Here is a 14,182-nt window from a genome sequence, read left to right as displayed (position 1 = left end):
CTAAACATTGGGTAAACATGGACATAAAAATGGGAACAAAAGACACTGGAGAATACAGGAGGGAGAGGGAAAGAGGGAGCTAAGGGTTGAAATAAACTACCTGTTGTGTACTATGCTCACTACTTGGGTTACGGATTCATTCATCCTCCAAACCTCAGCATCATACAATATACCTTTGTCATAAACCTGCACACGATTCTAAAATAAAAGTTGAAAAAAGTAAAAAAGAAGAAATATATTTACAATAAGAAAAAATATACATTTTAAATAAAAATAAAACCAACCTCATCTTGAATTGTAATTCCCACAATTCCAACATGTTGTGGGAAGAACCTAGTGGGAGGTGACTGAATCATGGGGCAGGTCTTTCTCATGCTATTCTCATGACAGTGAATGAGTCTCACAAGAGCTGATGGTTTTAAAAACAAGAGTTTTCCCTGCATAAGCTCTTTCTTTTTACCTGCCGCCAACCACATAAGATGTGACATGGTCCTCCTTACCTTCTGCCATAATTGTGAGGCCTACCTGGCCATGTAGAATTGTGTTATTAATTAAACCTTTTTTCTGTGTAAACTATCCAGTCTCAGGTATGTCTTTATCAGCAGCATGAAAACAGACTAATACAGAATAGTAAATTATTTTTACCTTATAAAGTAAAAGGGCAAATTATAGGTTTACTTTAAATATTAAGGTCTCTAGTAATTTTAAAAACGTTTATTTTCATATATAACTGTTTTGTTTGTTTCTTTCTTCCTTCCTTTTTTTTTTTTTTTTTTGAGATGGAGTCTTGCCCTATTGCCCAGGCTGGAGTGCGGTGGCCTGATCTCAGCACACTGCAACCTCCGCCTACCAGGTTTAAGAGATTCTCCTGTGTCAGCCTCCCAAAGTGCTGGGATACAGTTGTGAGCTGCTGCGCCCAACCCTTTTCATATATAACTTTTAAGAATCACATGTTATTTTATTCGTATGTTATTTACACTCATTTCACTATTCATTCTAAATACAAAGCAGATCTTGAGACATATGGAAACGTAAACCTTTAGACCAGCCTGGCCAACATGGTGAAACCCTGCTTCTACTAAAAATACAAAAATTAGCTAGTCATGGTAGTGTACGCCTGCAATCCCAGCTACTCGGGAGGCTGAGGCACGAAAATGGCTTGAACCAGTGGGGTGGAGGTTGTAGTGAGCTGATATCATGCCACTACACTCCAGTGTGTGGTGACAGAGCAAGACTCTGTTTCAAAAAGAGAAAACTAAGCCATCTTTAATAGTAATATTCATGTCATCATTCATAAAGTTCATCTTTATAAGGGCTTTCTTTTGCATTATGATTTCATGATTTTCATAATTATATCTAAACTGTGATTTGTTATTACTCACAGTCACAAGTTGAGCTTGTATCTACAACTCATTTAGATATTTTTTTAAAAAGAGGCCCCAGAGCGCTGCTCTGTACCCTCCACCAACTGAGGGCACAGTGAAAAGATGCCATCTATGAACTGAGAGCAAGTCTTCACCAGACATGGATTTGCCAGTGCCTTTACTGTGACTTTCCAGAATTTTCAGAAATAAATTTTGTTCATAAACCACTCAGTTTATGATATTTTGTTTTCATAAACCACTCAGTTTATGATATTTTGTTATTACAGCTTGAATGGATCAAGACAGTAGGCTATTTTTAATTTTCAAGCATCAGGATTGTTCTTTTTTTTTTTTTTTTTGAGTGGAGTCTCACTCTGACGCCCAGGCTGGAGCACAATGGCATGATCTCAGCTCACTGCAACCTCTGCCTCCCAGGTTCAAGTGATTCTCCTGCTTCAGCCTCCCGAGTAGCTGGGATCACAGGCTCCCACCACCACACCTGGCTAATTTTGTATTTTTAGTAGAGACGGGTTTCACCATGTTGGCCAGGCTGGTCTCAACCTCCTGACCTCGGGTGATCCGCCCACCTTGGCCTCCCAAAGTGTTGGGGTTACAGGTGTGAGTCACCACACCCGGCCTAGCATCAGGATTATTCTTATCCAAAAAGTCCAATGCTGAGAATTTATCCTAAGTAATCCAAAAATAGAAAGTATTTCTGTAAATGTATATCCACTACAATAGTATTTATAATAATGAAAAACTTATAATGTAAATGTCCAACAATATTGAAATAGTTCTGAATAATAAAGTTGTAGAGTGAAATATTAGATATTAAAAAAGAGGCTTACAGAACTTGCTAATTGTAAAATGTTAAAATATATAATAGAAGGGGATTTTTCAACTATTAATACGGGAACATTTCTGGTGTATAATACTAATATCAAGATAAAATTTTATTTTTTCTACTTAAGAGAAGGAGATAATTCACAAAATATTAGTGGAGTTAGGAATGCTTTATATTTCTTCTCTGGGGCTGCCATTATTCTTTTATTTTTACCATGCTATACCTCTCCTTATTTCCCTGTAAAACTATTCTAGATTAAGGTAGAGCTATATATTTAAAAATATAATGCTTTTGTTATTATTAAAATACTCATTTTTAATTACATTGCCAATATCCCAATCTCTACTCATAATACTTTTAATATTCCTTATTTGAAAGAATTTTAAAAAATTAAACAAGAATCTTATTTCATAAGTTTACTTTTTCCAGTGCAAAAACAGTTATACTTTAGTACCAAAGAAAAGGAAAAAGTACAACAAAGAATGTTTTAAGACAGAAAGTATGGAAGAAAAAGACATCTAAGTTGCCAAATTTTTAACTTTGTAACTTAATAAAAACAATGCAAATTCCTGTGGCCAAATAATCTCTGTTATAAACTGTTATCACATCAATCAAGGTTATGCCTCCTCAGCTCACTGCATTCTTTCGGTTCAGTCTGAATTTCTCATTGAAGATGGTTAGTAAAATTGTGACATCTACCTGTCAAATGATGGCTTCTCCCCACAGTCAAAGGCATCTTGGAGCTCCTTAACAAGATTAGCCTGGCCTGGCAGTCGAAAGAGACCCTCTTCTTTCAGCCCCCTTTGTCTGATAAAGTCCACGCACTGCTCCACCAACATTGGAGCCAGACGGTTCCCATATCTCTTCTCATAACGAACAGTATCCTCCAGTTTCTGTCCAAAAATGCCTAAAAAAAAGAAAAAGGATCACAGTGAACTTGAGAAATTTATCTCTTCCCTCTTTGTTGTTGTTGTGTTTTAATTCCATATAACAGAAAAACAAAGATTGGAATGCTAGCAAGCACTTAACATTCAGTATTTCACATTATTATAAATCAAATTTATTACATACAATTCCTTAAGTGAATTTACCTTATGCTGCGTCTTTCTTGTATTTTATGTTAAGCCCAAAACCGAAATAGAAATTCTGAGTTTGAGATACCCATTTTGAAATAAGAAACACTAATAAATGTAACTTGAGTTTGAGGCTTTCCATTTTCTTTTCCTTCTAGGAAAGGAATTGTATTCAGTAGCTTAAATGGAGAAATACGCTACAGAAAATAGTCAAATTCTACCTTTATTACCGTTTTACATTTATGTCCAATTTGCATTTAAGTTCCCCTTTTGTTTTCACTCAAGTTGTGATGCCATGACTGTAATCAAGGTGATAAAACCAGGAAAAGAAACCCTGAATTTCCTCCCATATGAAGTATTACAGACTGTATTTGTTCTTTAAAATCTTAAACTATTAACTTATTTGAAAGCAAAAAATTGAAATTTATTAAGCAGTGCATACTAAAAGTGGAGAGGTAGGGTCTTGCCCTAACAGGAAGTGTAGTTAATCATGTACATTGTTTAGAATCGGCAGTACATGGTGGTAATAAAAAGCCATCCAACTTTTAGTTAGATTTATTAATGATTTTACAATACCTACAAACCATACATTCCTTGGTGTATAGACCTGGGCCAAACACTCCCATTATTTCATCCTAAGTACTCCACTAATTAAGAGATACTTTTGAAACATATTAATATTGGTAGCAGCTTGGTAAAAATTATCAACCTATGACAAAGGGGGGAAAACAGCCTAAGCAAATGTAACTCCAATGTTCCCAGATGGAATGAATACCATGAAATTGTTTTAATAGTCTAAGGAGTTTCATAAAAGGGGAAGAAAAGTAAGTGGTGCATGTTGAAATTATGTAAAACTTCAGAATGTTTGGGGAATTATTTAAAAACCATTAGGTTAAGGATTTGATTATACCAACAGATGCTTTGCCTCCCCACCTGTAAAATAATTTCTTTATGGATTTAGTAGTGCAAAGCCATCACATTTCAAGCAGTAAAGAATTGTTACCAAAGCAAATATTCTTAGCTCAGGTAGAAACAGTAACAGCAAACACAACATTCTCACCTGGTATCAAATCTAGCACTAACGAAATACATATATTCCATTTAGGAAATAATATTGTGTAACCTAATATCAATATTCAAGTGCATATAAAGCAGAATTAGAAAATAGCATTTCCTAAGGGCAGTAAAGATTAGAACAGATAACGGGTCTAGTTAGCTTCGTTTGTAGACTTTAGAACAAGCAGTTTCTCGATAATCGTGTATCAGACCTCATTCACTAACTCCAACAGACATTCACACCCCATATTCCCTTGACATTTCCATTTTAGAAGCTGGAAAATTAAATACTTGTTCCACTTCCCTTGCAATGGGGTGGTCATATGGCATAGTCCTGGTCAAGAAGTCTTCTCGTAGCCTTCAGGAAGACTTTCTTTGCTTGATAATAAGGAAAGATATCTGCAGTTGTCAGTCACTCCTTTTGCCTGTCTTGAACTTGGGCATGATACTGGCTCTTGTTATAGTCAACGTCTGACCACTAGGCAACAATCACAAGGGAAAGGCTAAAAGATTAACAGACATGGTGAAGCTGAAGTTATTGGCAGCACTTTTGTCCAGATAGCTTTTAATGTGAGAAGAACAAACTGGTGTGTGTTTAAGCCAGCTTTCTGTTCCTTCAGCAAAAGAAAATTCTAATCCATTCAATGGTGCTAATGAATTATGGAGATATTCTAGTGCTTTAATAATAAGGTTTGCAAATTGGTTGTGTTGGAGAATACTGATCCTTTCGGTGGAGAGCTTTGAAAACAAACCTGATGCTTATTTGCCTCTAGTGATTGAACTCTATCCTGCCAAAATTAAGTAAATAGCCTCTTAAAAGTTACTTATAAATCATTTAAGAAGATAATATGTTGACTTTTGGGAATAAATTTTATGTATCTGTGATTTTTTTTACTTCGGATTTTTGCTTTGGATTGATAAATATATTACCTAAGGGTTCTCTTCAAATCCAACAGAAAATCTACTAAGGATGCTCCAATTCAATGACCATGTGTAATACAAACATGAACCAAATTTCCAATATTTGAGTTTATATAGTAATGAAAAACAGCCAAACATTCTTTTCTCAAAGCTTTCAGGATTTTTTTCCCAACAACTCAAGGAGTGATAAAGAAAGGGCTGTTTTGCTTTAGATGTGTGTGTTTGGTTTCCTTTTTATTTTCTTGTACATGCAGGTTTGCCTTTATGATAAAATAAGAACTTACTTAAAAATTATAGCAAGAAATTTAAATTTATTAAGTATGTATTATATTCTGAGTCCCTCACAGTGTTCTCTCATCTTCATAAGAAATACATAAGGTAACTATCATTGTTCTTTTTATGCATGAGAAAATTGGGGCTCAGAGAGATGAAGTAATTTGTCTGAGGTTAGTTACAAAGCATCAACTGGCAGAATGGAAGTCCACATCCAGATTTGTTTAGCTTTAAAATCTTTGCACATTTCTGAATATCAGTCCTATTCCTTTTCATTTAATCACAATCATGAGTTCTCATTTTCTAGTAATTAAAAATATTAGTACATTCTACAACTGAGTAAAATCATGGACCTTTTTAGTGCTTTTCAAAAGTGATAATAGCTAAGCTGTACTTATGTATGCCAGGTATGTTACAAGCAGTTTACCTGCATTTCTCTTATTTAAAACTGGTTAACACCCTGTGAAGTAGGCACTGCCATTCTTTGCATTTTAAGGAGGATGAGCTTGAAGCACAGAAAGGTTGAGTAACTTGCCAAATGTCACACAGCAGTAAATGGTGGAGCTAAGGCTTGTTCGAGGTGGTGGGATATCAGTGTCTATCACACAATACTGTGTGGTATACACAATGGATGAAAACAGCTATAGTGGAAGACATCTGCCATTTATTAGCTTTCTGACCTCAATTCCTCCCATCACATTAGGATAAATGATCTGCGCTGAGAAAATGTAAATTGGGAGGTGGAGAGGTCAGAAAAAAAAAAGAGAAGGAAAATACTCTGGAGCTTCAGTGAACATGCTGCTCCCCCAAAGCAATTTCCTTCATACAGAGCTGATGCCTTTAATATAGCAGTGTAATATGTAAGAAAGCTAAAGCATGTAGACAACATGTACATACAATTCAAAATTCCTGGGGAAAAAAATGAGTTTTCTGCTGTAGAACTGGTCTTGCAAAGAATGAGTGAAGAATTTTAATAGATGTATACTCCCCATTCTGTAGCACTGGAAATAGCATGCCAAACATTTCTGGCTTAAAATGGTAGATGTGGGTTGCCCTTCTGCATAAGAAAGGTCCTTGGGAGGAAAGTTATTGATGGGAAAACATCGTTTAAAGAAACAGATTTATTTAAAAATTTCCTTGAGGGAGCAGTGAAACTTCAAATTTTAAAATTAACACAAAAGCACAAAGGTCATGTGCTATCCCCAACTAGCAGCACGAAGAAAGGACATACTGACTAGTAGTTTATTAACAATATTCCCTGGAATGTGGGTCACACAAACAGTTCCAGCTACGTCCATTCAAACTCCCAGCAAGGTTTCACACTCTCTGACAAAAGCGTCCCCAGTATTTCTGGGCAGCAATGAATGTCATGCCTACCTCCCCTCCATGTGAAAGTACATTGGTGGTGTCACAAAGCATCACCTAGGATATGACTTTTCACTGGACTGAGAAAGTAAATCACATAGGTGGATTTATTACACTGGTAGGTGGCTGCTTCCAGTGAAGCAAGCAAGAAAGAAACTGCCATAGCCTTCAGGGTTTGCGAGGGTCCCCCTTTACATGTGATTTATATAGCCAATAGCTAGAGGCCGCTTGTGAAGCGAGTGACTGTGATCCTATAAATACATTCATATTTCTTTCTTCCTGAAAATGAATAAGCACATATGAATTTAAACCTTCCTAGATTCTGTGTCCTGTAACTGCGTATCCTCTTTGCTCCTCAATTCCCAGTGAAGTATGTGACTCTGTCTCCTTTTCATCACTTTCCATTCACTTGCTAACTTTTGCAATTTGATAGCTGACCAAGTTATTACAATAAAATGGTTTTTCTACAGTCACCAATAACTTCCTAGTTGCCAAATCATTGACAGCCAAATTTATGTTTTGTGTTACTTTGTGTCTCACTCCCTGTAAAACTACCAGTCTCTTTCTCCTTCCTGACAATGTTACATGACTTTTGCCTCTCAGTGCCCTTCTCAGTCTCTTTCTTGACTATGCTACCTACTATCCTCTTTAACAGTTGTCTGGGTTCTGTCCTCAGTTCTGTTTTTACTTTACCTGATACAGTCACTCTAATAGACTCCATCTAATTTCACTTCATATTAACTATTCTCAGGTTTGTATCTCAATTTGGGCTACTGCTATAATCTCCGGCATTGGATTTCTAGGTGCTCAGTAGAACCCTCAATATGGATAGCTCAAACGTTTTCAAACTCAAAATTTCTAAAGCTGAATAAGTCATCTCTTTTTTTAAAAAACCTGTTCTTTGTCCTTTCATCCTAATTTTGGTTATCAGTACAAGCTATTCCCCCTCAAAACATTGAAGTGCCATCTGAGAATCAACCTATATTCTTCTTTCCTTCAAGCACTTAACCACCATGCTGCTCCCCTCCAGGCTTTTTACCACTGCAGTAGATGAGATATTCAATATTTCTTCAATGATTTTTTGAAGAGCAGAGTTCCCAGTCCAGCCAAGTGCTGCCATGATGCACTTCATAACAGCTCAATCGGATCATGCCACTCTTATGCTTCACTTCTTTCAACGGTGCCCACTGGCCTGTCTTTGCAACCACATTCCTTTTTATGACATAAAGTCCCCACAAACTGATCTCAGCCTCTTCATTCTCCATTCAGTCAACAATGTTTAGGTGTCATCCATTGTGTGCCAGGCACTGTGATATCTCCATTGTCATTTCTTTTGCTTCCTCACAAACAATATGCTCTCAAACTATGCTGAACTATGTATTGATTCCTAAATAAAACATGACTTGTCATGTTTTTATACCTCCTTTTAGAAGGTATGTCCTGCCTTTGAAGGTCAGCGTAGGAAACCTTATCCTATAAAAGTCAACTCATATATGTCCTGTGTCACATCTCTGCTGACATTCTGTTCCCCCATCCCCTACCCTAGACCCAAAGCTTGATATATTTCTTTATTCCTTATCATTTTTCTTGGGAATTATTTATTTAGATGCCTAACCTGTGTTGGACTAGTCAAAAGACGATTTTATTTTTACATTTATGATAATGAAATAATTGTTTTACATTTATTATTATTATTATAAATATTAGAAAGCAGCTACATACTATATGTCTATCCTATTAGCTTTGGAGAGGTTTACGCAAGGTGTCACAGACACAAGGACCATACTGGGATTTGTACCAGGTGGAAAGGACTCCAAAGCATGAATTCCATTTTACCATAGTCAAGGCTTTTTGTTTATGTCCCTGAAACTTATCAAGATGAGTGACAGACAGATGTTCCATAAACACTTATGCAATAAATGCATGCATAGAAACAAAACATTTTACCTCCCCAATTACAGAAAATAAGTGAATAATTCCAGTGTAAAATGAAGCACTTTACCTCACCAAGTATAGAAAGTAAATGAATAATTCTAATGTAAAATGAAACTGAAATGTAAAATTGGGCCGTGCCATTAATTTTGAGTTCCTTATCCTTCTTGTCAGTAGATCACATGCTCAGCCACAGTGGGAATTTGCCTTGACTTACCCTCTGCTTACTGCAACTCTGCTAGCAGGATAAATCCTGGTATCACCAGGATGGTAATAATTTTCCATTAAAATGAACATTTACCACAGAAAATGGTCAAATCAAAGTAAAATACATCTGTTTTAGTACAGAACTAAGAAACAAAGCCAGGCAAAGCTTACTTCACTCTATCATCAGCTTTCTAAATAGCCACAAAATCTTATATAGGTAGAAAATCTTTACTCCAAGGAGCTCAGGGTTTATCATAACCAGTGAATGTTGGTAGAACCTTCGCTCTTTTCACAATGAGAGTGGGGAAGGAGGGAGAAAAATAAAGGCTAGGAAAGGTCAAGAAAGTGTTATAAGGTGAACATAGCAACCCAGTGGACTAGGTCTTGACCAGTGGAGTAATTACAGACACCAGGTTCCAAGGCAGGCACTTTGCATGTATTTCTTTTTTTTTTTTTAATTAATTTATTTTATTTTAGGTACATACTATATCTGGCATTTCTCCCCATGTTAGCCCTCCCCACCCTGCCCTCCCTTCCCATCCCCCGCTCTCTCCCCTACCCGCCCCAACTGCCCCCAGTGTGTGATGCTCCTCTCCCTGAGTCCACCTAAAACAGCAAAAGCAATGGCAATAAAAGTCAAGATAGACAAATGAGATCTAATTAAAATGCATGTATTTCTTTATTTGTCATTCATGGACATTCTGCAAGGGGGTCCCTTTTCTACAAACGGGGAAACAGATTAGAAAGTGATAGGTGACCTGTCTGAGATCACGCATCTAGAAAGTGGCAGATTTGGGATACAAACACAGTTCCATATGATTCTAAAAGTCTTTCTTTTTCACTATGCTATGTTAATTCGATTTAAACATAATTTTTCTGAGGCATTCTCACTATTATCTTAGTATCACATGGGAGAAAAAATTTTTTTTTGTAACTTCCAAAGACCAAATCACTGGGTTTCCACAGGATCCCGTGGTCAGCCTTTTGTTCATGGGCACCTACAACTTAATAGATAATTTGGTGTAGTGCTTATCACAGAGTAGGTAGTTAATGTTTCATTATTCCCAAGGAGTCTGTGAACTCACAGATTTGAGACAACCTGTTTGTTTACCTTCTCATTCCCAGTATCACTTGGTAGAGGCTCCATAAAACATTGATATATGAATTAATGAGCTATTCATTTATACAGAATTTAAAATTATATAGATTTGGAGAGTGATATCTTATTGGACAAATCCATTTTCATGGTGATTACAACATATACAACATACAACAAATTTTAAACAGGATGTTGGTCTTGTCCACCACCACTGTAAAGACATTCTATTGCCTATCGACTCCTGTGAATAGATAGATTGTAACACTGTACCTCACCAGTTTGTAATCAATCTTGAATCCCTCATTAAACAGACCTATTGCCATTCTCCCACTTTGGAAAGAAATAATTGTGTGTGTGTGTGTGTGTGTGTGTGTGTGTGTGTGTGCAAGCCTTTATACTATGAACATGTATAAAGCACCTCAAGGTGGCTATGAGGCTACAGTGGCCAAGAATCAGCATATGTAAAGTATAAGAGCTATAGGCTGTGTGTGGTGGCTTGCACCTATAATCCTAGCACTTTAGGAGGCCGAGGTGGGAGGATCACTTGAGGTCAGGAGTTTAAGACCAGCCTGGTCAACATGATAAGCCCCATCTCTAACAAAAAATACAAAAATTAGCTGGGTGTGGTGGTGGGCACCTGTAATCCCAGCTACTTGGGAGGCAGGAGAATTGCTTGAACTCTGGAGGTGGAAGTTGCAGTGAACTGATATTGCACCACTGAACTCCAGCCTCGGTGACAGAATGAGATTCCATCTCAAAATAAATAAATAAATAAAACATAAGAGCTATAGAGTTAGGAGCATATACTTGGTAAACAGAGAAAGCTTGCTGAAGAAATGAGAGCCAATGATGCCTTAAAGAGAGCATAAAGTTGGGATATATAATGGAGAAGAAAGCATCCTAGCAGAGGGAACAAAGTGAAGAAAAATGAACAAGTGGTGTAAGACGTGTTTAGGAGAAGGAGTGAAACAGTCTGGGGAATTAGGGGGCTTATACTCCAGGGAATGTTCGAATTTGTTGGAGGGCCTTTATAATTACTTCAAATAGGACTTTCTCCTGTGAGCAACAGGGGATCATAAAAATCTTTTAGGTGGGCAGATCACTTGAGGTCAGGAGTTCAAGACCAGCCTGGCAAACATGGTGAAACCCTGTCTCTACTAAAAATAGAAAAATTAGCTGGGTGTGGTGGTGTGTGCCTGTAATTCCAGCTACTTGGGAGGCTGAGGCAGAAGAATTGCTTAAAGCTGAAAGGCGGAGGTTGTAGTGAGCTGAGATTGTGCCGCTGCACTCCAGCCTAGATGATAGAGCAAGACTCTGTCTCAGAGAGAGAGAAAAAATCTTCTAAGCTGTGGAAGGTTGTTGACAGCACTGTTTTAGAAATACAGATAGGGAAATGCTTCACAGGATGACTTGTGTGTTGTAGGAATTTGTGAATAGTGCTGGGGGTGCACAGAGGTGAGGATGAATGCAGTCTTGGAAAGCCACTACTTAGGTTAAAGTAAGTTGCATACATGGAGCAATAAAGGCACAGAGAGCTAAGGTGATGGGAATGGAAATGGAGCTGGAAGGATATAAAGAAGAAGCAATGGTGCATGATCACTAAGTGGTTTTCGTGTAGGAAAAGCCACTGAGGACCTGATGATAACTTATCTCCAAGAAAGGAGCAGTTCATAAACAAACAAACAAACAAAAAAAAAACAAGACAGGGTCAGACTTTAAAAATCTAATTTTGCATCCTGGGATCAAAATAATCAAGGAATCCAGCCTCTGATGACTAGAACCAAGTGCTCAGATCCCAGTGTTATGCACTCCCAGGAAATCAAAGGATCAGTTATACTGCTAATGTTCATATTATAGAGGTAAAGAAAAATTGTAGTTTTAAAATCAACAGGGTAAAAACATTCACTTATAATATTTATCTCAACAGAACATAAATCCAAAGCACCACAATCCCCAGCTTTCTGCCTAATAGATGTTTCTTGGTTCCTGGATTTTTCAAGCCACTGAGAAAACATTTTCAGTGATCTTAATTAATACCCAAACAAAGAACGAGAGATGAAAAGGGCAACAAAGGACAGAAGAGATCTGGAAGAGAAAGGTGCTCTGAGAGGTGAGTTTCAGCTTGCACAGCACGCAAGCTCTGATGTAACCAGGCCTCTGGAAACTTTTACTCAACTCCACAATTTATCCTGACAGCATTTCTAAAACCGCTAGAAATGCAGCATGTCTCCTCCGCTGTTGGCCTACTTTTGACAACAGTAAAAAAAAAAAAGAAAGAAAAAAAATACGTTTTACATGTGGATCAGGAAAAGTAGCCACATCAACATTTTTTTTTTAACCTCTGGGCATTTTTTCCTGGCTTCACACATTCTCTTTATTGCATTCCTTAAAATGACTTAAGCTGATGCTTTCAGACAGGCTTGGGAGAGGAATACAGAAACCCAGGCCACTTCTTGAAACACTTGAGTACCCAGGAGATTAAATAAAGCGCAAAAGAACACACTCTTCTTAAGGTGGCATGGTTTTAGGAACCCAGAATTGAGAGGCGAGTATTCTTTTCAAGGCCAGACCTTCAATAAAGATGTAAAGCCTCTGTGCGTCATGCTGCTGCTGCTGCTGCTCTGAGTGATGAGTGCGGCAGGAGCAAGGTGGTGGCAGGTTGGGTTGGGGCTGCAGCAGCTGAGTGCCTGTGCTCCCAGGGCCTCACTGCAGAACTGTGGGCACGCAGCCCTTGAAAGAGAGCTTGGGATGCAGCGGGCTCCAGAGAATGGAAAGGAAACATAAAACTGCTGAATACTTCCTGCACCTCTTTTCCTTTCTCCTTTTGACAGAAAGCAGAATACAGCTTTGTAAATAAAAAAAACTCTTCATCCTGGTTCAAATGCTGGACATTCCCCAAATTACGAAGGCTTTGCAGAGAAAATGACAGCAGTTTAAAAATAGGCCCCCAGGAGAGGATAGATGGAAGCTATGCCCTACCCAGTGGTTGCCATTTGCCAGTTCATGGGAATGTTCTTCCCAGGCACTGCCTTCCCCTGTTGGTATTTAAGGAGAAAGGGAGGAAGGCATCGGGAACAGTAGACTGTTCACAGGGATTCTATGGGAGACGGGAAAGTGGTAAAGGTGATATATATATACATATCTCCTTTAAAGATATATCAATAATCCTCCAAACATCTAATGTTACAAATGAACAGCAGTAACCCTGAAAAGTTGTGTTTGGATAGAGCCAATTTAGTTTCTAATGGGCTGGGAAACTAGAAGAGAAAAAAACTATCCCTTTAGCAATTAGTCTCTGAGCCTTTAAAAATTTCTGTCATTGTTAATTTTTCTATCAATGATGCAATCCTAAAAAATATGACACATGCATCTCTAATTATCTTTGTGGATGAGATAGGAATATAAATTAACACCTGAATTCTTTGCTGATAATATATAACGGTGATTGTTACCAAGTCGTCTTAGCTATGGAAGCACTCTGCAGAAACAATGATGTTCTTAAAAAAAAAGGTTTCCAATATTTTTTGTAATTTTGATTTTTCTTATTTTTATTTTAATTTTTTGTTAGTTACTAAGTAGGGAAGATTAATTAATAGATGACAAATCAAAAAAAAGACGTGTGGGAGAAAAAAACCCTAGATGTCATTCAACTCAGCACCTGACTAAATTATTAGCTTACTGTATATGACATTAACATTATAATTACCCAGTTTCTATTTAAACAGCCATTCCACTTAATTATCCTCATTTTAAAGCAAAAAGGCATTTTAAAATATTTTGATCCATAAACCTTTTCTGAAAACATTTTATTTTACCTATTTTGTATTCTCTAACTCCCCCAAAATAAGTCAACTCAGAAATGTCTTAGTTTCTTTTATCGATCGTAAGTTGTTCTATGTTGTCACCCCTGTTCCTGATAGTTCTTATCTTTGCCCTCTTCCAGTGCCACCCTGTGATATATTTGAAAAGTCAAGGTGACTCCTACTCTCAGCAAATATTCATCAATACGGTTGAAAGCCTCCTGAAAATGGGTCAGCACAGATAATTC

At 37.4% G+C, this 14,182-nt stretch overlaps 1 protein-coding gene across 7 annotated transcripts in view; it reads right to left on the bottom strand.

The window, feature by feature from the left end:
• Positions 1-14,182, bottom strand: part of ARHGAP24 (Rho GTPase activating protein 24) — a 499,880-nt gene that overhangs the window by 53,341 nt on the left and 432,357 nt on the right. For all 7 annotated transcript variants that reach the window (XM_064368848.1, XM_064368895.1, XM_064368882.1 and 4 more), the window contains one exon: positions 2,908-3,115. In XM_064368848.1, the coding sequence (XP_064224918.1) occupies positions 2,908-3,115 (208 nt within the window). The remainder of the gene's footprint in view (positions 1-2,907; positions 3,116-14,182) is intronic.

The sequence above is a fragment of the Aotus nancymaae genome, unplaced genomic scaffold, assembly GCF_030222135.1.
Source record: "Aotus nancymaae isolate 86718 unplaced genomic scaffold, 86718_ANA_hifiasm-v0.15.2.pri h1tg000006l, whole genome shotgun sequence".
Taxonomy (NCBI): Eukaryota; Metazoa; Chordata; class Mammalia; order Primates; family Aotidae; genus Aotus; species Aotus nancymaae.
Note: the sequence above shows the minus strand (reverse complement) of the source record. Positions and strands in the feature narration are given on the sequence as shown.